Source organism: Balaenoptera borealis (assembly GCF_965194805.1).
Source record: "Balaenoptera borealis genome assembly, chromosome: 21".
In the NCBI taxonomy this organism is placed as follows: domain Eukaryota; kingdom Metazoa; phylum Chordata; class Mammalia; order Artiodactyla; family Balaenopteridae; genus Balaenoptera; species Balaenoptera borealis.
In genome coordinates this window covers 26,848,546-26,870,101 of record NC_138880.1, presented here as the reverse complement: position 1 = coordinate 26,870,101, position 21,556 = coordinate 26,848,546, and the positions used below count along the sequence as shown (strand labels likewise).

At 52.0% G+C, this 21,556-nt stretch overlaps 2 protein-coding genes across 10 annotated transcripts in view; both read right to left on the bottom strand.

Annotated features, from left to right (window-relative positions):
- Positions 1 to 39: 39 nt before the first annotated feature.
- Positions 40 to 11,259, bottom strand: LOC309619757 (uncharacterized protein). Of its 5 annotated transcripts, none has more exons than XM_082375413.1 (7): positions 8,507 to 11,259; positions 7,474 to 8,371; positions 6,877 to 6,968; positions 5,583 to 5,725; positions 1,836 to 1,972; positions 1,454 to 1,536; positions 40 to 275 (listed from the first exon to the last, which is right to left on the bottom strand). In XM_082375413.1, exons 3-7 carry the CDS (start codon positions 6,965 to 6,967, stop codon positions 178 to 180), a joined length of 552 nt encoding a protein of 183 aa, XP_082231539.1. In that variant the 5' UTR covers position 6,968; positions 7,474 to 8,371; positions 8,507 to 11,259; the 3' UTR covers positions 40 to 177. The 5 variants fall into 5 exon arrangements, with proteins under 5 accessions (XP_082231539.1, XP_082231540.1, XP_082231538.1 ...); XM_082375414.1 differs by having other exon boundaries at positions 8,004 to 8,371; XM_082375412.1 differs by having other exon boundaries at positions 6,877 to 8,371.
- A 104-nt stretch (positions 11,260 to 11,363) lies between these two features.
- Positions 11,364 to 21,556, bottom strand: part of CLN8 (CLN8 transmembrane ER and ERGIC protein) — a 26,237-nt gene continuing 16,044 nt past the window's right edge. For all 5 annotated transcript variants that reach the window (XM_082375393.1, XM_082375390.1, XM_082375392.1 and 2 more), the window contains exons 2-3: positions 18,951 to 19,574; positions 11,364 to 12,804 (exon numbers count right to left, since the gene is read on the bottom strand). In XM_082375393.1, the coding sequence (XP_082231519.1) occupies positions 12,505 to 12,804; positions 18,951 to 19,559 (909 nt within the window). In that variant the 5' untranslated portion in view covers positions 19,560 to 19,574 and the 3' untranslated portion in view covers positions 11,364 to 12,504. The remainder of the gene's footprint in view (positions 12,805 to 18,950; positions 19,575 to 21,556) is intronic.

The following is a 21,556-nucleotide window of genomic DNA, read 5'->3' as shown; positions in this document are numbered from 1 at the left end:
CGAAAGCACCGTGGCCCAGCGATGCCCAGTCAGCGGCAGGCACTGGGGGCTGTCCCTGAGACAAAAGCGCCCGGGCAGCTGCTGGACAGGATCCCAGAGCCGCCACCAGCCAGGGGCTGATGTGCCACAGGTGGGAAACCACTCAGCACGAATGTTCCATCTGGGTCACCATAACTGTTACCGAAGCAAAGTCTGCTCGCCTGATACGCACACAGCGAAGCCAATCTGACACCGGGTTGTGGTGAAGGAAAGTGCACAGGAGTCCACTGTGTTTCCTGCAAGCAAAGGAAGAAAAAGGTTGAAAGTACAAGGTTAAAAAGAGATGTGCCAGGCGAGTCCCACCAACGTACATACATCATTGTAAGGAAACGTGACAGCGCACAGTGGTGGGGCAAAGGGGGCAGAGACAGAGACTTGAGACAGACACTTCCCAAGCTTGCACCGTTACATTTGCATGGAAATTAATACCCAACAGAGACTGTAATTCTTAAAAAGTATACGTGGAAGGTCTATGAAATATGATCATATATCATGAAAAGTGTACTTGGCAATAAAGGAAAACACAATAAATTCCAAAGTAACAAAGTGGTCATGTTCTTTCTAGCACAGGACAATAAATGTCAAAACAAATACCAAAATGATAGACTTTTTTTTTTAAATACATTTTTGGAAAGAAAATAACATTACTAAATAACACTTGGGTTTAAAAGTAAATCAGAAGGGGGTTAAGAAATATTTAGAACTGAATGAAAATGAAAACAAAAATGTCAGAACTTGTGGGACAAAGTTAAAGCAATACTTAAAGGAAAACAAAATATTCAATATAAAAATTTACAAAGAGGAAAACTAAACTCAAAGTAACATGAAGGAAGGACATAAATATAAGGACAAATAAATAGATTATTGGAAAAAAAGAAAATAACCAAAAAACCCTACTGCTTGGAAAGATGAATGATATAAACAAATCTTGAGAAGGAGGTACAAATAAAACAGCCAACCAAAAAAACTAGACATTAGGAGGTTTGCCAAAATAAAGTGTATTTTTAAAAATTATGCATTAATAATTATGAAGTGTAGATGAAAGACATTTTTTGAAAATATAAATGGTAAAATTGCAACAAGAGCAAAGAGGAAACTTGAATCAATACACATTATAGAAACTGAAGGACAATCTACGCTCTCATGTCACACGATACGGAATAAGCTGCACGGTGAAGGTGAAGGATGAAGAACGCGATTCCCAGAGCAACCCCTGAAAACTGAGCGTGTGGTTAGAAAGGAGGAGAATTAAAATGGAGTATGAGAACAACGGACCCACTCAGAAGAGGCAGGGGCACGATGAACAAGAACAGATCAGGCCTGCGTCCATCCAGAGAAGTAGTTACATGAGATGCATCAGACTAAACAGAACCATGGCTGTTGGGCTGGAGAACGCGCTCTCAGAGACCCTCACCTGCGAGACCTGCAGAGGCGCAGAGAGCCTGGAGGTGGCGGGTGGGGAGACACCGACTCCGAGGCGCTTGGCGGGCAGCAGGGCTGCAAGAGAAGCAGAATCATCAGGAAAAAAGAGGGACACCTCCCACCGGAAACAGGTCATTCATCAGGAATAGGGAACCCGCACGATGAGCCTGCACCGGGCGACACAGCTGGCAAGCACGGGGAGCCACACGGTCGGGAGGGGCGGGAGGGGCGGGAGGGGCGGTGCCGGGACCCCAGCGCCTGCTCAGTCCCCGGCAGGCAGCGGGCGAAGTCACGCAGACCTGAGCCCCCTGGTGTCAGCCGGGAGGAGATCCGCGGAGGCCTGGACCCAGCGCTTCCACTCCTGCTGATCTCACCCCAAAGCTCCGGCCCACAGCAGGTGGGGCACACGGGTGTCCCCTGCAGCACGGCTGGTGACCCTGCGGAGCCGGAGCCCATCTGGGTGGGCAGTGCTGAAGGCCTGGATCGGAGCGACATGGGTCCCAGGCTGGACCTGGAAACAACAGAGAGAACGTCTGTCTCCACACAAAAAAGTACTGAGCGGGAAAATAACCAACATCCGTACCCAATGCCATTTATACAAAATGACAACAATACGTGTTTTTAAAGGAACATGTTCACATAAAACTTGCAGCCAACAAATACAGTCGGCGCTCGGACCGTGTCCCCTAGCCAGCTTGTCTCTCTGTCTGCAGAGTGGCTGCATCCAGGGCAGGCAGGGAAAGGCCGGCACTGACGCCCAGAGCAGCCCACCCACTACTGCCGAGCCGGCCCTCAGGGCTGTCCGTGCCTCCCGGGACCAGGACCCATCCGGCTGCCCGCGGTGCACTGAGAGCGGGCCTCGTCCCCTTCCTGCTCCGCCCGCCTCCCTCCAGCGCCCGACGGCGCTGCCCGCCCTCGTCTCGGCGTCTGCTGGGAAGGGATCCGACGCGGGACAGCAGCGCAGGGCGAAGCCCACAGAGGACCGGGGGACGGAGCGGGGCCAGGGAAGAAAGTCACAGATCCTTCAGGGGAAAGGGCCCTGCCGCTGACCAGTGGTGCTCACGTCCAGGACCTAAGCAGGGTGATGGGCCCAGTGTCCTCCCCTGAGGCCTGACAACAAAGGCTCTGCCTGCCCTGATCTCAGGAGGCGGCCGAGGAGGACAGTGGTTCCTACTTGAACTTTTTAAGGGTAAACAATTCCTTTATAGACCGAGTATACTAAAGCTTTCTCCTCAGAGCCCAAGAGCCTGTATGATTTGTACACTGAACTAGAAACTAACTGGGCTCAAATTCGTGTCCATAAGTTTCAGAGTTTTGTTAACTGGCCTATAACATTTCCACTGACAAAACAGTAAGTGATTTTTATTTTCATCTTCTGCTTAAGAGGCCCAGTCAGGTGACTGTTCGGCCTGAATGTTAAAAGCTACGAGTTTATTATTTGCAGGATTGTAAATGACACCCAAGATACTGAAAGTAATTGTCAACTGATGTATTAAAAACTTGAGTTTCATTTCCCAAATTGTGCGTTCTAGCATGATTTCATTTACTAGAACACCTTATTACACTAGAACTAAGAAAGACAAGAAAAAAAATTATCACCACATAGTTACATGCACAGAATCAGTTATCTCAAAATTCTCTTTTAAATTTTGAAATCTGAATCTTCTATTTTGAGTCTCTTAAGAAATTTATTGAGGGGATTCCTTGGTGGCACAGTGGTTGTGAATCCGCCTGCCAGTGCAGGGGACACGGGTTCAATCCCTGGTCCAGGAAGATCCCACATGCCACGGAGCAACTAAGCCCGTGCGCCACACCTACTGAGCCTGTGCTCTAGAGCCCATGTGCCACAACTACTGAAGCCCATGTGCCTAGAGCCCGTGCTCCACAATGAGAGAAGCCACCGCAATGAGAAGCCCGCGCACTGCAACGAAGAGTAGCCCCCGCTGGCCACAGCTGGAGAAAACCCACGCGCAGCAACGAAGACCCAACACAGCTAAAAATAAATAAATAAAATAAATGTATTAAAAAAAAAAAAAACTTACTGAGCCCTCTATGCAAACAAAATTGAAAATGTAGATGAAATGGATAATTTCCTAGGAAAAAATTTTACTGAATTCAACCCCAGTTGTGACAGAAAGTGTAAAGGGGCTGATTTACACAGAAGAAATACAGAAATTCATCAGGGAACTACCCCACAAAAAAAGGACCAAGCCCAGGCGGTTTCAAAATAGAGAGTTCCACCAAACTTTTACAGTTCCAATAGCTCCAATACGAAATTATTTCAGAGAATAGATTTCAATTTTTTTTATCAAGCAAGTATAACATACCTAAAACTGATTCAGAGAGCCCTCACACACAAAAGAAAATTTTAGACCAATATCATTTATGAACTTGTAAAATTCAAATAAAATACTATGTAAAGTTTCAAATAAAATATTAGCAAGTAAAGCGGACTCTCATACCACATTAAGAAAGCAAAAGTCTACTTCCATGGTGGTGCAGTGGTTAAGAACCTGGCCTGCCAATGCGGGGGACACAGGTTCAAGCCCTGGTCCGGGAAGATCCCACATGCCGTGGAGCAACTAAGCCCATGAGCCACAACTACTGAGCCCGCACGCCTAGATCCCGTGCTCTGCAACAAGAGAAGCCACCGCAATGAGAAGCCCGCACACCGCAACGAAGAGTAGCCCCTGCTCGCCACAACTAGAGAAAGCCTGCGTGCAGCAATGAAGACCCAGCACAACCAAAAATAACTTAAAAAAAAAAGCAGAAGTCAACAACCAAGTGAGATTTGTACGGGAACACAGGGTGGTTTGATACGGGAAATCTATCAATACCACCTTAATAGGTCTAAGATGGAAAGCTGCATGATTACCTCCAAGATGCTGGAAAAAAAATTTAACAAAATTCAACACCCATTCTTAACAGAAGCACTTCAGATAATCTGAACAGATGAATACTTCTTATCACGAAAATACCCTAAAGGCACAGGTTCCCAGAAGGGGATACGGAGGTGTCTGCAAGGACTTTACTCACTATCTCTGCTGTTTAACATCCTGTTGGGTATTTGCCAATATAACTAGACAAGAAAAAACAAAGATGGGCCTAACAACTGGAAAAGCAGTAAAAGCATTTCTATACACAGGATGGTATTATGCTTGGAAAATCCAGATAACCAATGACAAAACTAACTAAAAAAAAAAAAAAATTCAGCAAGCTGGCAGGATATAAATTGACATGCAAAAAGCAGTAACCTTCATATACAAAAATTATAAGCAAATACAATGGGAGAGAAAAGCCCTTTCACAATAGCGAGAAAAGCCCTTTCACAATAGCAAGAAAAGCAATAAGCAGCTTAGGAGTACACCAGCCAAGAAGTGTGCAAAACCTGCATTAGGAGAAACTTGAAACATCCTGGACACACAAAAGCGGACATGTCAGACGGAAGCTGGCCGCGAACCCTCCGGCCTGGCTATCGCTGAGCTCAGGGTCTCACGCCTGCCTGCCCTTGGGTCTGGGTCAGCTTTGTGACAACAGAATGTGGCAGGAAGGACGCTTGAGAGTTTCGGGCAGGATGGGACTGGCAGCCTCGCCTCCTGTCTCTGCACCATGAGCCTGAGAAGCCGCAAGTCCTCTGAACTTGCGCAGCTGCCACGGGAAAGGCCTGAGGCCACGTGGAGGAGAGGCCCTCACGGGAGCAGCCCTCCCGCGGGTGGCGAAGCCGCCCCGGGCCCTGCAGGGCGGCTGGGTGACCGCATAGAACAGAGCAGGGCCCAGCCAATCACCCGTGACTCCTGACCGAGAAGCGGCAGGTGTTTCAACCCACCGAGTTGTGGGCGGTTGGCTACGCAGTGTTGGTGATGGGAAGAGCAGACATGAACAAGTGGGAAGGCTTTCCTTGTCCCGGGACAGGTGCCTCTGCGCCACCAAGATGTCAGACGTCTCCAAGTTACTGCGAAATTAATGGGATCTCAACAGAAGACCAATAACCCTTTTTTTTTTTTTTGCAGTTCAACAGAACTGTATGATATTACAGTTCATTTGGAAAAATACACAAAAATAGCTAGAAAACACTAAAACAACCCACAGCGTCTCTATGATGGAAAAACTGCTGGACTGACCAACGATGACCAACGGGAGAGGACGCCAAGACTAGAGACAGAGCCACGCGCCCAGGAAAATCCAGCACAAGAGGAGTGGCATCTCAAATCAGTATAGAAGACGGACTTTTTATCACGTGGTGTTGGGGCAGCTGGACGGCCATCTGGAAAAAGACAAAATTAGATCCATTCTTCACGCTACCTGCAAGAATAAAATCTAAATGGACCAGAGATTGAAATGGGGAAAAATCAGGTTGCATAATTCCTCCATACCCTGGGTGGAGAGGAAGGTTTTCTAGCTATGATTCAAAATCCAGATGTAATGAGAGACTCATCGATTTGACTTTAAAAAACTTGCGTGGCAAAAAAAAAAATGTTTCCCTCTTGACAAAGATGCCTAGGATTTAATCTCTTAGCAACTTTCAGGTATAACACGCAGCCGTGTTGATTGTATTTATCATGTTGGACATCACATCCCTAGTATTTATTCGTCTTGTACCTTTTGACCCCCTTCATCCAGTTCCCTCTCCCTACCCGCCCACTTCCGGTGACCACAAGTCTGATCTCATTTTCTGTAAGTTTGTTTGTTTGTTTTTGAAGTATAACTGACTTCCAACACTATGTTTGTTCCTATTATACAACAGTGATTATTTCTATACATTACAAACGGATCACCAGGGTAAGTCCAGTTACCGTCTGTCACCACACAAGGATGCTACATAATTATTGACTATTTTCCCCACACTGTACACTTTATAAATGGATGAATTGGATGGTATGTGAATCATAGTTCAAGAGAGCTGTTAACATGAATGAAATCTGTCACGAGGAGTGACGAGAACAGGACGGAGGGAATAGAGAAGGCAGTGACATTTCTCTAAACACAAAACTGTTTTGAACAGTTTTGACTTTTGGATAATATTCTACGTGTGCGAAAAATACAGTCAGATTAACAAGAATTGGAGAAAACACTAACACTGAATGCAAACAGAAACAAGTGCACAGGACTGTCTCTCTAATAACATGATCACCTGAAGGCAAGGTGGGCAAGAAGGAGGGTAAGTAACTGAACACAGAGCACTGTGACTGTATACCCTCGGAATAAAGAAGACAATCCTGCAAACTCTTCTCGGTTGTTGGATTCTGTCCACGGGTGGCAGTTCTGCACCTGTGTGCACATATGGACGTGTGACCCGTGTGTGACCTCACTGGTACTGTAGCCAGAGTCCCTGCAGAGCAGGACAGGACAGGCGGGCGAGGGGAAGGGCCTAGAGGCCGTGACCACCCGCTGGCGATGAGCACGTGGCACGCTTACCTCCCGATTTCCAGACACCATTCCTCACGGAAGAACCAGGCCCTCGGAGAGACGGGTGAATCCAGCACAGGGAAACACATCGCAAGGGCATCCTGTCGCATAGAAAACGGGGAGGTGATCAAAAACAATGACGGGTGTAAAGAAGGACGCTGGGGGCAGCGTGAACTCCCCTAGCGAAGCAGGGACAACGTATAAGGACAACAGGGAGTTACACATAACCTACAACCTACTGTGCACAGAATGAAGCTACGGAATAGAGAACCCATGAACCCGTACGGATAATAAATTAAAAGTGGGAAGATTCTATTTACGACAGAACGTGGCTAATCAATGTGGAAGGAACGATGGACTCGGGAAGTTGACGGTCCGCGAGCATTGCAGGAAGAGTGGGTTTGTGAGCGGACGGTAAACCTGGGGCAGGAGGCGGCTCCGTGGAGACACGGGACCTTCGGTGTCACCGCCTCCCCACACGTTCGTTAATGACGAGAGGGACGATGACAACTGTCCAGCGAGAACCAGACAACAGTGCGATTGGCCACCGAGTTTCACACACAGACGCCTCGGTGCCTGAGGCCCGAGAAGGACAGCAACGCTTACCTGGTTCTCCAGCCAAAGACGTGTCCCTGAGTACAGTCCTGACAGAGTTCCCAACCCGCCCACCCCGAGGGGGCTTCCGCCGCACAGCTGGCTGCTATTCCTCCGAAATACCCAGGCTGTCAAAGTCTAAGGCCGAGGGACGTGACACCCGAAGGCCGCAGGGGTCCCGGGCTGCGTCCAGGCCAGGAGAACGAGGACAGGGACGATGGACGGGGCGGTCATACAGCTAAGAACCTGGCTGCACATCAGACCAAAGTGCAGGCTGTGCCGTTTCTCTGGCTGATACCAACTGAGGTTACTTAGGAGAACGTCCTCCCGCTTAGGCTCACGCACGCAGCATCGAGGGGTAACGGGACGGGGGGAAGACGGGTGAAACACGCGTGGCAAAATGGTAAGAATCGGTAAACCCAGGTAAGGGGTGTATGGGGTTTTGTTTGTCTGTATTTACTATTTTCCCAACCTTCTTCTAAGTTTGAAATTAGTTCAAAATAAAAAGTTGGAAGATAAACATAAAATGGAACAAAGAGTACACTTCTGGGGTCTCGGCTTCTGAGAAGGGTGCTGAGTCCCGCGCCGCCGCTGTCTCCCCTCCGTCAACGAAGATGATTTTGAAAAAGGTCAGCAGCTTCAGACTGGAAACATCCTGTCTTGAGGGCTAACTGTCACAGGCTGTTCATCTGAACCCAAATGAAAGACCATGAGCACGGTGGGATGAAAACGTTCAAGGTTCGCATTTCTGTAAGTGGTCCTCCTGTGGGGGTGGGGACTCCAGGGCAGAAAGTCCTTCTCACCTGACAGGCGATCCGGGGCGGCCGGGCCGAGCAGCAGCACAGAGATGCCGCCGGGGACACCTGCTTCCCGGGCCTCAGGCCTGTCCCTGTGACAAGGGCGGGGGAACCTGTGGGCGTCAAAAGTGCGTGTTAGGCAGAAAGGACGCAGGAAGGGGTGATGGCTTCCTGCTCCAGGCTTACCCTCCTTGGCAGAAGACATGCACCCCCAGGACCCCTCCCGCCCTCCCAAGCCCACCTCATACCTGGGGGCGCTGAGGGGCGAGGGGGCTGAACACCCAGCCGGCAAAGGACGAACTGACGAAGGTTAACCCACGGTTGGGTAACTGGCTCCAAATTAAAGTGTAAACCATCATTTTCAGTGAATGCGGTGTTTTTCTGAGTTTTTTTTTTTTAAGTGAATACATGTTTCATTTTGAGACAATCAAGCAATTACCGGAAGATGGAAAATGAGAGTCCTGGCGTGGCTGGCCTTGAACTTTCTGAAGCTTGGCTTTCTGCACAAAATCTGTGATGGCGCCAACGTTCTGGGCTCTTGGTCTGTCTTGTGCAGAAATAAAGTCTTTGGGGTGGACCAAATAGGCTCCATATTTCTTGAAAAAGAGCTGAGGGTGATCTCGATACAAACCAAAGAAACTGGCTGAAATGTGTCCCCTTCCAACTGTGGTTTTGTTTGAAATACAACAAGTAAATATTATGAAGGTTACAAAGTAAAAATTTTCTACATAAAATGTCAACAGGGCACTTCCAGATTAGAAGACTTGACCTTTAACACCTTTCTTTAATAACCGAGGATTTTAAGGCTGGGTTAATTTTGGGAAACTTCTGACTTGGGGGGTTGGGGGCCGCAGGGAGAAAAGGCTGAGGTCACAGGGACCCAGTGACTCAGCCCCGGCTGCTTCATTCAGCAGGTCACCGCAGACCTGCAGGCTGGGAGCAGGGTCACGGTGGAGGCAGACTCGGCGCAGCCTCACCTGGGAGGGGGAAGGGGGGGACCTCTCCTTCCGCATCCTGTCAGGGCACTGATCCCATCAGGGGACCACACCCTCACGACCTAGTCACCTGCCCCCCGTGCCACCTCCTGACACCGTCGCGCTGGGGGTCAGGATGCCAGCACGTGAATTGGGGGGGCGGGGGGAGGGTACACAGACGCACAGAGCGTGACACCCAGGCCTCCACAGGCCGGCACCTGACACTGAAACCGCACGACAGTAAGAGGGAAATACACACACACACACAGTGAGAGAGGAGTGAGTCCTCACCGTGGGCCCCCCGGGCAGAAAGTCAAAGCGGCTCCCGCGGCCCTTCCCGTCGTGTGGGACGGGGTGTCACGGTGCAGCCTCCTTGCTCGGCGTAGCTGGGCTCGGCCGGGCTGCGGGGAGGGCTGCAGGCCCCGGACGGCGCCTCCGCTCCAGAGCGCTCTGCGTTCCCAGCCGTCAGAGGAAGAAAACAGATTTCTGAGTTTTTCACTTCACTAAACATGACCTGGCAAGACAACGTGTACACCGTATAGTCTAGTTACTGAAAAAGGGGAAGATTTATTTAAAAAGAGAAACATTAAATTAACAAACTCTCCCATTAGAGCAGAAACTTAGTAAAGATACAGGTAAACTGAAAACATCCACATGCATCCATGAAAGGGTGGGCATCACTCGGGGGTTTGTTTTGGGTGTCACCCTCACTCTCACAACTAGAAATGAGTCTGACCTTCGGGGGCACCGACTCACCTGGCATCCAGTCCCCTCCTCCTGTGGCCGCTGCCCCCAGCGCGGGGCTCCAGCCGGCCACGCGGGGAACTCCGTCCCGAAGGGACAGATCACGGTGAGCCCAGGACCTGAGGAGGGAGGGCCCTGAGGGCGCCTGCTGGAGCCGCCCCCGCAGTGCTCCGATCCGAGGGCAGCTGCCCCGCCCCAGCCCCCGGCCGCACCCCTGGCCTGGGGGAACCAGGCTGTGTGCACACTGCCGGTGCAGGAGGGAGAGGAGACAGGTCCCCTGCTCTGCTGCTTTAAACACTCTGAAGTACGTAACAGCCACTCCAGCCCATCATCCCATCACCTGACCAGCCCTGACGCAGACACCGGTGCTGCAGACAAGGCTGGCTGACCCCCGCAGGGTGCCCAGCCTCTCACCCAACCTGGAGACCCCAGCTCTGCACCGGGAGAGTCGCCTGCGGCCCCGGCCTTCCAGGTGCCAGAGCCAGGTTGCTGCTCCCACTTCCTAACTTCCTAAGCTGCCCTTCCCGGTGGACCCCGTACCTGCCCGCTGACGACACCGCGGCCTCGCTCACCAGCGGCCGGTCATCTGTCCCGCGGAGCTGCGGTACCCGGACAGACAGACACGGCCACTCCAGTGCTCTGCGTACGCGGATGCAGCTGGGTCTGGTGTCTGGGGTCAGCCGGGGCCTGCCGCTTGCTTTCTGTGCTTGTAGACGCAGTCTACGGGCCTCGGCTTTAAAGTCAGAGCGTGGCCACTGACCGCCTGCGCCACCTCGTAGCCTCAGGCCCCAGCTCTAAATGGGATCGACGGTGCCTTCTTCCCAGAACTGTTCGTGCCAGAAACTGAGGAGCCCTCGGTCTCCAGCGCGGCGCCTGGGAAAGCCCAAGGGTCCACAGCAGGGACGGCTGGCGGAGCCGCAGCGATCGGAGAGACGGGGTCTGAGGAGGGCCAGGGGCCGACGCCCCCCTGCACGGCCCCCGACATCTCTCTCTCTATGGCCTTGTCCGTGCACGGGCTGGGCGGAGCCCGCAAAGCACCCACAGCCCGGAAGGCAGCACCTGTTTGGGCAGCGAAGGTGCCTGGATGCTGGATCACAAGCCTCAAAAGGCCCTTTCTGACCAAACGCCCCTGCCTTTGTGGTCCTCACGGGAAGTCGGGTCGGGATGGAGCCAAAAGCACCTTCACTGAGATGAAGGATGTAGAGACTGAACCCGGGGAAAGTCAAGTTCCCAGTGAGGGTCATGTAAAAATTAAATATTTTATACCTTAAACTGAGTTCAAACCTTGAGCACGTGAAGATTTATCATCACAGTTGTATCACCGAGATAGAAAACCTCCACAGCAATGTGAACAGTGTTGAGAGATAAGAACGGACATGCTTTCGCATTCTGTAAACATCGGTTACTTTATTAAAGTTCTGACTGGCTGGAAACACAGCCAGCTCGGCTCCCCCCGCTTGCGGACAGGAGAGTGGGCAGCGGGTGCCCAGGGTCTTCAGCGAGGGAGAGAGGAGTCTCAGCAGGGACACGGTTTGCTGGATGTTTCTAGGATTAAAACGCTTATCAAAATGACACAAGGAGGGATCACATCTCCTGACCTACGTACAGTCAAGTCACAGTACCAGAAATCAGCACACACCCTTCCGAGGGGCCGTGTTACAGACCAAGCACAAGGCACACATGATTTTCAAGACCAATAAATGTGTTTTTCAAAAACAGTTCAAGGGCATTGTCAGTAAATACGAGCTTTTCATTTTAATTGCCCACTCATGGCAAGAATAAAATGTCAGTATGTATTCGTCAATAAAACTGTGGGTCGGCGTGTAGATTCCACCCAGGCCCAACACAGTGAAGGCGGGGCCCGGGCTCGTCACCGGGAGGTGAGGCGGGGGCCCTGCAGCCGGGCACTCCAAGGGGCCAGGTCCACCCACTGCTCGCAGGGAGAGTGACCTCTGCCCGACCACTGCCCCCCAACCAGGGGGTTAGGGTCTGGCGGGGCACCTGTTGGAAACTTAGTTAAAAACAGCTCTAAAATCTAGACAAATCTGATTACTAACACCTCTCTTAATGTGTCAACAGAGAAACACAAGACGGAAACAAAACTCTTCGCCGGACAAGCTTCCCTGGTGAGAAGACCCCTCCGCTGCCCCCAGCCGCAAGCCAGGCCGATGCCCCGCGCTCGCCACGAGATGGCGCTGCCGAGACGCGGCTTACATCTCAGCCCTGGGAATGTCAACAGGGTAAGGGACCGGATTATGTTCTCTTGGGGCAGTTCTCTCCAACTAAAAAGAACGGGGCTGTTGAGTAAGACGCACACACGCTTTAGTGCGACCCGTCCACGCGGGCCCTCCTTGGGGCGACGGCGCAGACAGGCCAAGCTCGCGGGAATGAGCACATCGGGCCGGGACGTCACCACGGCGGGACTCTGTCCCCGAGGCGCGCCCAGGTGCAGGTACTCGGCGCCACGTGGAAGTCAGTACTCACGCGGCCTGGGGCCAGCGCCGCGGGGACAGTCCGGGCCGAGGCCGCTACCTCGTCTTCTTGGGCGGCGCCGGCCCGTTGGGGCGGCCGGGCGCGAAGTTCCAGTCCACGGGGTTGAGCAGCTGCTGCGTCTTCTTGCGGGTCCAGTAGGGGTTGAGGAGGACCGTGAGGAGGCCCAGCCCGACCACGAAGAGCGCCCAGTGCGGCGGGAAGAGGCTGCGGGCCAGGCTGTCCCAGTGGCCCAGGCACACCCACCACATGTGGTAGGTGAGGACCATGCGGCAGTGGAAGAGGTGGACCATCAGCCACTGGTTCAGCCTCCAGAGCAGCGAGTCCGCACAGCCGGCCTGCGGGCAGAGCGGGGTCAGGGCGCCGGACTCGGCTCCGCGGCGCCAGGGTGTCCCCGCCCCCTCCCGGCCCCGCCCAGCCGCCCGCAGACCCACGCAGCGCGGCGCCTCCTGCCTGCCCGCGCCCCCGGAAGGAAAGTCCACTCCCTTCCAAGCTCACCTCTGGCGCTTCCTCCCTTGACCGTGCACACATCTAACAACTAAGCAACACTGACCCAGTGAAGCCGGAAGACACGCCGGGCGTGTCCAACCAGGCTCCCCGGGCCCCGGGGCAAACGCTCTCAGAGGAGACAAGCTCAGGATGACATGTGTGTCCTCACTTCTTTGCTTTTCGGCATTTTTACCCCAGTAGCCCTTGGACACAAGCCCAAATGGACTTGCCTTAAAATTATTCTAAATTCACATTAAAATTAGCTGTAGCTAAAACCAAACAGGGAACTTGAAAACGCTATACAGCAGACTGTGGGCACAGAGGTGGGACACTGTGGCAGGGACGTCAGCACCTGGACAGCCCACACACCTCGGACCCACGAGCTTGTGCACACCGGCCTCTCCCCGCTGCGCTCTGCCCAGGCTGGAGCGTCCTCCTGGGCAGCTCCCCGCCCCGACACCGCCTCCCCAGGGTAGGGGCATGTCTGGCCCTTGCAGGAGGAAAGGGGGTTAGCGGGGGAAGGGCCGGGAAGGCGGGGACGCCTCGCCAGGCAGCAGCCCGGTGACGCTGGGAACGGGCACGGCCTCACTGCGGCCGCACCTGCGGAGCCACAGGGGGACACGGCAACTGACCTCTGGAGTGACCACATTTTAAAAGAGAAAGAAAGGGGAATTCCCTGGCGGCCCGGTGGTTAGGACTCTGCGCTCTCACTGCCGAGGGCGCGCGGGTTCAATCCCTGGTCGGGGGACTAACATCCTGCAAAAAGAACCCAACCTCCTGCCTGGATGATCCGCCTCTGGGCGACCCAGAGGTCTGCAAGGCAGGGAAGCAAGTAAACGAAGGAGATGACGGACCTCACTTCTTCAATTTTTTAATATACATTTCCCCTGCTTCTGGGAATGAGACCATCACTGCAGAGGGACTTAAAAGAAGTCTTGGATGAAACGAGGCACGTTATGTTCTTGGACGGAAAACACTCAGAAGACGTTACATCTTCCCTCCTTGAATGCATCCACAGATTTAGTCCAAATAGGAGAATACATCAGTATTTTTTATCAACTTGTAACAACTTCAACGCCACTCATGCAGTGGAGTAAACACACAAGCGCAAGGAGGGCTGAAGGTGCCTCAGCAAATAACGAGATACAATGATGCTTCAGAAGTAAGAGTGCAAAAAACAGATAAACAATGCAAAATGCAGAAATGGATAAGATACATGGCGAGTTGGCACTGGGCGGCATTTCGAACCCCCAGGGAAAGGATGGATAATGTAACTACATCAGGATTCTTGCTCACCTCCTGGGAAAATCCAGTTGGATCTTACTTAAACATAGTTTCCAAATGGACTAAATATCAATGCTTAAAAGGAGAAGAAAACCATAGAGTACTAGGGAAAAAAACCCACAGTTTTACAGAAATAGTTTTATGCTCATTGCATGGGTAGGCATTCTCCACGTTATGCTAAAATCATGACTTATACAAGTAAAATTCCTTGAACTGTACAATTAGACAAAAAAACAATGTTTCTCAAACGCAAAAACACTTGAGGTTTGAGGTTCTCAATGACAGATTCCTCACGTGGGAAAGATTTAGCCTTTGCTCTGGCCTGAAGGACGTTAAGTGTACAAACTGTAGAGTGGGAAGGTGAGCTAAGCGTGTCTCGGGGTGAACATACAAACTGCAGTGAGCTACATGTGCTTGGGGGCCGGGGCACTGCTCACCCTTCCAACCTTGCAGGCACTGGCCAGCAAGCCGTCTTCTTTCCACTTGCCGCTTCCTTCAAAGTTCACAAGATGTACTCCTTTCCATTATCTTCCCCACTTACTAAAAGCAGTCATCCTAAATTCCTAATATTCATACCAGAAGCATGAACTTCTACTCATACAGTAATTACATTAAGTTTAGAAAACTCCAAGCTTGAGAACTGAGCATTTTTGGTCCTACTCAGACACTGAAATTTTTGGGTTCAACATCACCAAATGCTTTGAGAAAAGCAGGGTCAGTAACAAAGTGAGACTTAACCGTGCAAAGGTTACTTTGTATAGCTGGGGTCCCAGCAGGTAGTGTTCCTGGTGTATACTTACTTACACATAAATTGACTGTTTTTTATACCATGTCATTTGCATCTAGACCAGTGTCTCCATGGATGAATCATGTTTAGATGTTTGAGTGTGTAATTCACTTATTATTATTTCTAAACAACATTTCAGAATCAAATTGGAGGAGGAAATGGAAGCATGAGCCCGTTTGGGGTGTAAACTACATTAAATTAGTGGTGACACGTGGTCCTGACATCCGTCTGTATCTCATCAAATCAGACCCCGATGGTGAGGATTCCTGGACCCTGATGCCCAACTAAGCAAGAACTTAGCAGCTTTATGAAAAGCTTATAAGGATTTCAACGTTTTACACGGCGTTTACTCACAAGGTTCAGTAGTATCTGAACTAAACCAAGACCATGTCTGTGTAGGCACACGGGCCCTGAGCTGTCTTAGCCGAGGGGACAGCTTTGCCATGGGGTCCCGGGCCGCATGGTGAACACGGCGAGCGGGAAGAAGTGGGTTCTGGGACCACCCTTTTCCATCCTGAACGAACGGCACCCGAACACTTTAGAGAAAACAGAAAAAAAGCCCAAACAAAGTGCCTCCCTCTGGTGGCCGCCCCACAGCTGGGGTCTGTCTTCTTCCCGAGCAGTGGGCCCACCCCACCTGGGGAGGAGCTTCCGGAGACTCCCGCCCGGGCGCCTGATGCACGAGGGGCACCAGGAGGAGGCCTGGCTGAGCAGCAGTTCACAGACAAACTCTGTCGTGAGGAATCAGGGGCCCATCGACAGGGCCCTGCACCCAGGACAGACTCGCCAAAGCGGGCAGGGACCCGGGCAGCACCCTGGGGTCAGGAAGAGACCCTCGGCTCACAGCTTCACGCAGAAGAGGGAGGAGCTGGCCCACGTGTCCAGCCCCCCAGCTGTTTGGAGGGGCTCCCTGGCCGCTGGCCCACAGTCCAGCTGGCAGAGGGGTGGAGGCGGTGGCCTGGGCTGGTGGACACACAGCCTTGCCCCGCCCAGGATCGGACGTGTAAGCAGACAGAAGCCACAGCTGCCTGCCCTTCCCTGGGGAGGGAGAAAGTCGATGGAGAACCTCCAGGGCCCTGGCTAGGCTGACTGGTGGGATTTCTCCTGGGTGAGGACAGTCGTGAGGCCAGGGAGAGGCGTCTGCTTCGTCTAATGCACAGACACCAACAGAGAGTCACGGAAAATGAAGAATCAGGCAAAGACGCTCCAAACCAAGGAATGAGACAAATCTCCAAACCCTACCGGAGAGCAGTCACACGATGTACCCGACAGAATTAAAGGCATCTGTCATAAGGGTGCTCGCCGAGGTCAAAAGAACACGTGGGAACAAGTGGAATGTCAACGAAGAGATGGAAATGTAAAAAAAAGTACCAAACAGAAATCAAGGAGCTGAAGAATACAATAACTGAACTAAAATATTCACTAGGGGGACCTCCCTGGTGGTGCAGTGATTAAGAATCCGCCTGCTGGGCTTCCCTGGTGGCACAGTGGTTGAGAATCTGCCTGCCAATGCAGGGGACATGGGTTCGAGCCCTGGTCCGGGAAGATCCCACATGCCACAGAGCAACTAAGCCCGTGAGCCACAACTACTGAGCCTGCGCGTCTGGAGCCTGTGCTCCGCAACAAGAGAGGCCGCGACAGTGAGAGGCCCGCGCACCACAATGAAGAGTGGCCCCCGCTCACCGCAACTGGAGAAAGCCTTTGCACAGAAACGAAGACCCAACCCAGCCAAAAATAAATAAATAAATTTATTAAAAAAAAAAAAAAGAATCCGCCTGCCAATGCAGGGGACACGGGTTTGGTCCCGGGTCTGGGAAGATCCCACGTGCCGCGGAGCAACTAAGCCCATGTACCACAACTACTAAGCCTGCGCTCTAGAGCCTGCGAGCCACAACTAATGAGCCTGCATATCTAGAGCCCGAGCTCCACAACAAGAGAAGCCACCGCAATAAGAAGCCCGTGCACCACAACAAAGAGTAGCCCCCACTCGCCACAACTAGAGAAAGTCCGCGTGCAGCAACGAAAACCCAATGCAGCCAAAAATAAAACGAAAAACAAAAAAAACTCACTAGGGAGGTCACCAAAGTAATCTACAATCTACAGGTTCAATGCAACCCCTGCCAAAATCCCAGTGGCATTTTTAACAAAAAAGATTTCTAAAATTCACAGGAAACCACAAAAGACCCCAATAGCCAAATCAATCTTGAGAAAAAGAACAAAGCTGGAGGCACCACGTTTCCTGATTTCAAACGATATTACAAAGCTACAGAAATCAAAACTGCATGAACTGCCATACAGACAAACACACAGACCAGTGGAACAGCATCGAGAGCCCAGAAAACATCCACACAGACATGGCCAACTGATCTTCAACAAGGTGCCTAAAACTCACAGCAGGAAAGGGGTAGTCCCTTAAATCGATGTTGCTGGGAAAACTGGACATTCACATGCAAAAGAATGAAACTGAACCCTTATCTCACACCTTACACAAAAATCAACTTGAAGGCGGAAATGTAAGACCCAAAACTCCTAAAAGAAAACATAAGGAAAAAGTTTCATGGCATTGGTTTTGGCAATGATTTCATGAATATGATACCAAGAACACATACAACAGAAACAAAAATAAACAATTGGGACAACATCAAACTAAAAAGCTTCACAGCAAAGGAAACAATCAACAGAGAGAAAAGGCAATCTACCAAGTGGGAGAAAATATTTGCCAACCATATGTGTAATAAGAGATTAATCTTGAACATATATAAAGAACTACAACTCAACAGTAAAAAATAACAAAGAATCTGAGTTAAAAATGGGCTAAGGCCTTGAACAGTTTTCCAAAGACGACATACAAATGGCCAACAGATAGACGAATAAATGCTCACTGTCACCAGTCATCAGGGAAATGCAAATCAAAAGCCAGTGAGATGTCATCAGAGAAACAAAGACAACAAGCATTGGTGAGGATGTGGAGAAACCGGACCTCTGTGCACTGCTGGTGGGAATACAAAACGGTGCAACCGCTGTGGAAAACAGTGGGGGCGGTTTATTTTCTAAAAACAGAACTACCTGATGACCCAGTAAAGGAATCGAAATCAGAATGTGGAGGAGATATTAGCACCTCTACGTTCATTCACAGTAACTAAGACCGAAACACCCAAGGAAGGTGTGCTTCACACACGTAATGGAAAACTGTTCAGCCTGAGAAAAGAAGGAAACCCTTCAATGTGCAATGACATGGCTGGACCTTGAGGACATTCACTCAGCGAAATAAACCAGGTACAGAAGAGAAATATGGCAGGAGTCCACTTATATGAGGCATCTGAAATAGTCCAGTTCCTAGAATCAAAGTGTGGATGGCAGTTGCCAGGGGCTGGAGGAAGGGGAAGCGGCGAGTTACTGACCAACAGGCTGAAGTTTCAATCAGACAAGACGAATAAGCTCCAGAGGCCTGCTGTGCACCTGTGCCTACAGCTGACGATAACGTGCTGGACACTTAAAGATTTGTGAAGAGGGCAGATCTCATGTTGGGTGTAAGATAACATAATGTGAAATAAAAATTTTAAAAGATATGTATGTAGACATATACTGTTTTTTAAAAAATATTTGAAACAAAGAAAAAGCATGTTTTCTAGGGCTTGCAAATACTGCCTACTGAGTAAGACACACGATCCACCGAGTCTTCTTTTGCAATGGGGCAGGAAGCCTAAAAGAGTTGTTTAAAATGATTAAAATGGAATTCAATGAAAACGAGCTTCTTACAGATTGTAATACTCTAATCCAGCCTGGTGATGCTGTGACAGCACAGGCCACAAGGGACCAGCAACACGGGCATCAAGCGGGTGAAGGTGCCACACTAGCCGCTCCCCTCCCGCTGCGGAGCGCAGATGCCGCGGGGGGGGCCCAGGCCGTCTGGGGAGCGCCTACCTTTAGGAGCATCCAGGAGATGCAGGTGAAGGGAGTGCTCATCTCCAGGAGCAGCGTGATCATGGGCAGGTAGTGGCCAGCTTGGAGGTTGACCACGGAGCCGAGAAACCCGAGGAAGGCGAAGAGGTGGTGGACGGCCAGGAACCCGTCGAATGTGCGGAACAGCGCATTGGACACGTGGAGTGCGAGGTTCTCGAAGAGGAAGAAGCCGGTTGCCGTGGCGATGTGGAACCAGCACCAGTTCTGCTGCCCGAGCACTTTGTCGGCCTGGAGCACGGGGTCCAGCAGCAGCGCCCGTAGCCCCGCTGCGGTGCCCTGGATGCCAAAGACTGCGCGTGTGGCCGCCAGGTTCCAGAAGACCTGCTCCCGGGCCCCCAGGGAGCGGTAGGTGGCGTTCAGGGAGGATGACAGCTGGTGGCAGGCCACAAAGACACCCAGGTAGAAGGCGCACCCGGCGGCCACCAGTGCCCAGCGGACCTGCCCGGAGGTGCAGTCCAGGTCAAAGATGCCGCCCACCGGCCCGCTGCTCGGGAGGCTCATGCTGCTGACGTCGCAGAGGCTGGGCCGGGGTCCACACGCTGCGCCAGGCCACGGCCCCGGGACCCTCATGCGCCCATCCTCCACCTGGACAAAGAAAAGAGCCCTGACCCTCTGCTGGCTGGAAGGAGCCAGGACGCAAGGCTGCTCCAGCACCACAGAGACACCGTCACAAAACGGATGTTAAGAACTCTTCTCCTCATGCTTATGTGTATTCAGTGACACAAAAACAGAGCAAGAAAACATCCGCTGGCGGGACAGGAGCATGAGAAAGTGACACGAAGGACGGAAGGGGCGGGCGTGGATGGGACAGGAAAGAAACACGGTTCCGACTCTCCAGTGCATGCCCCCCGTGGTGGCAGTGACAGCCCACAGAGTCCCCCAGACAGAGCACACCTAGAGGAGGATGTGCTTCCGGAACCCACGGTGGGAACACTGCCAGCCAGCGCCCCATCCGGAGCTCCTTGGACCCTCACCTGCGCTGGACAGCAAGTTCCGCACTTAGGGGAGTATGTGTGTGTACATCTATGTGTGTGTGTATATATTTCTGTCTACTGTGAAGCTCTGACATCGTAAGCCCCGCCTGGCTGGGGAGAGACAACCCCCCGCCAGCCAAGGGCCCAGCCAGGAGCCCGCCTGTGACCTATGCCAACAGCCAGCCAGGCCCGGCCTCCTCCGCCTGCCCCGCCCCCGGGGAGGTGACACGTCTCTGCCCGAAACACCCAGGCCAGGTGCCCAGAGGCTCGGGACAGCCCTGTCACCCAAAGCCCAGCAAAATCACTAAAACCAGCCAATCGTATGTGTACCCCCAACCCCACCTGCCTTTCCCCTGGAAACCCCAGTAAAGGCCATGCCCTCAGTCTTCCCTCTGTCCTGTCCTCTGCCCCCTGACCCCCTGGCCATCCCCCCACGTGCCCGGCGTGGCCCTGCCTCTAGGACCCGAGAGCATAGTGAGCTTTGCTTTCCTCTTGTGGCCACACCTGACTGAGCCTCTCATAGCAGAATCCAGAAGCATCTGGTCCCGCACTGTGAAGCTGATGGGGGCGGAGGCGGGGCGAACACTGGGAGGGGAGAGGGGGTCTCAGCGCTGGGCAGAAGGGAAGCCGCACCATCAAGAACTTAACCCCTGGGCTTCCCTGGTGGCGCAGTGGTTGAGAATCTGCCTGCTAATGCAGGGGACACGGGTTCGAGCCCTGGTCTGGGAAGATCCCACATGCCACGGAGCAACTAGGCCTGTGAGCCACAACTACTGAGCCTGCGCGTCTGGAGCCTGTGCTCCGCAACAAGAGAGGCCGCGATAATGAGAGGCCCGCGCACTGCGATGAAGAGTGGCCCCCACTTGCCGCAACTGGAGAAAGCTCTCGCACAGAAACGAAGACCCAACACAGCCATAAATAAATAAATAAATAAATAAATAAAATTAAATTAAAAAAAAAAGAATTTAAGAACTTAACCCCACGCAAAGGGTCAGCTGCACAAACCGGAAACTCTGCTGAAACACAGACTCGTCCTGAAACTTCACCTGGTCCTCTCCACAAGCCTGTCGTGCGGTCTGGGCAACAGTTCCCATTTTGCCACGACTGCATCTCTGTGCTCCTGGCCCAGCACCTAACTTCTGTGGAACCTCTGCCTTGAAACGGGAGGGTCCCCATGACTCTGAAGAGCTCTGACTAAAACAATGACTCAAGCTTGCCCAGGGCGAGTGGCTGGTATAGATGCCCCTTCACGAAGGATGGGCGGACTCCAGGGCACGGAGACCAAAGAACAGAACAGTGGGTTCTGATCTTGGTTCCACTATTTAGGAGCTAGGAAAACAGGACCCCAGTGTCTGACTATAGGAACGAAAAATACACATAAATACAGCAGAGTGGGTGTCAGGTGCTAATATGAAGCACCTACTCTGTGCCAGGCACGTTCAGTTAGGCGGTTTAATCTGCTAAACAGGGAGTCGTACATTTCCAGTGGACAGAAGAGAGCCCAGGTTTAGTTACTTGCCTCAAATCAAGAAGCTACCTAGTGGGGCCTCGGATTGGACCGTGACCAGGACCCAGAGCTCTGGGCCCGGGTGC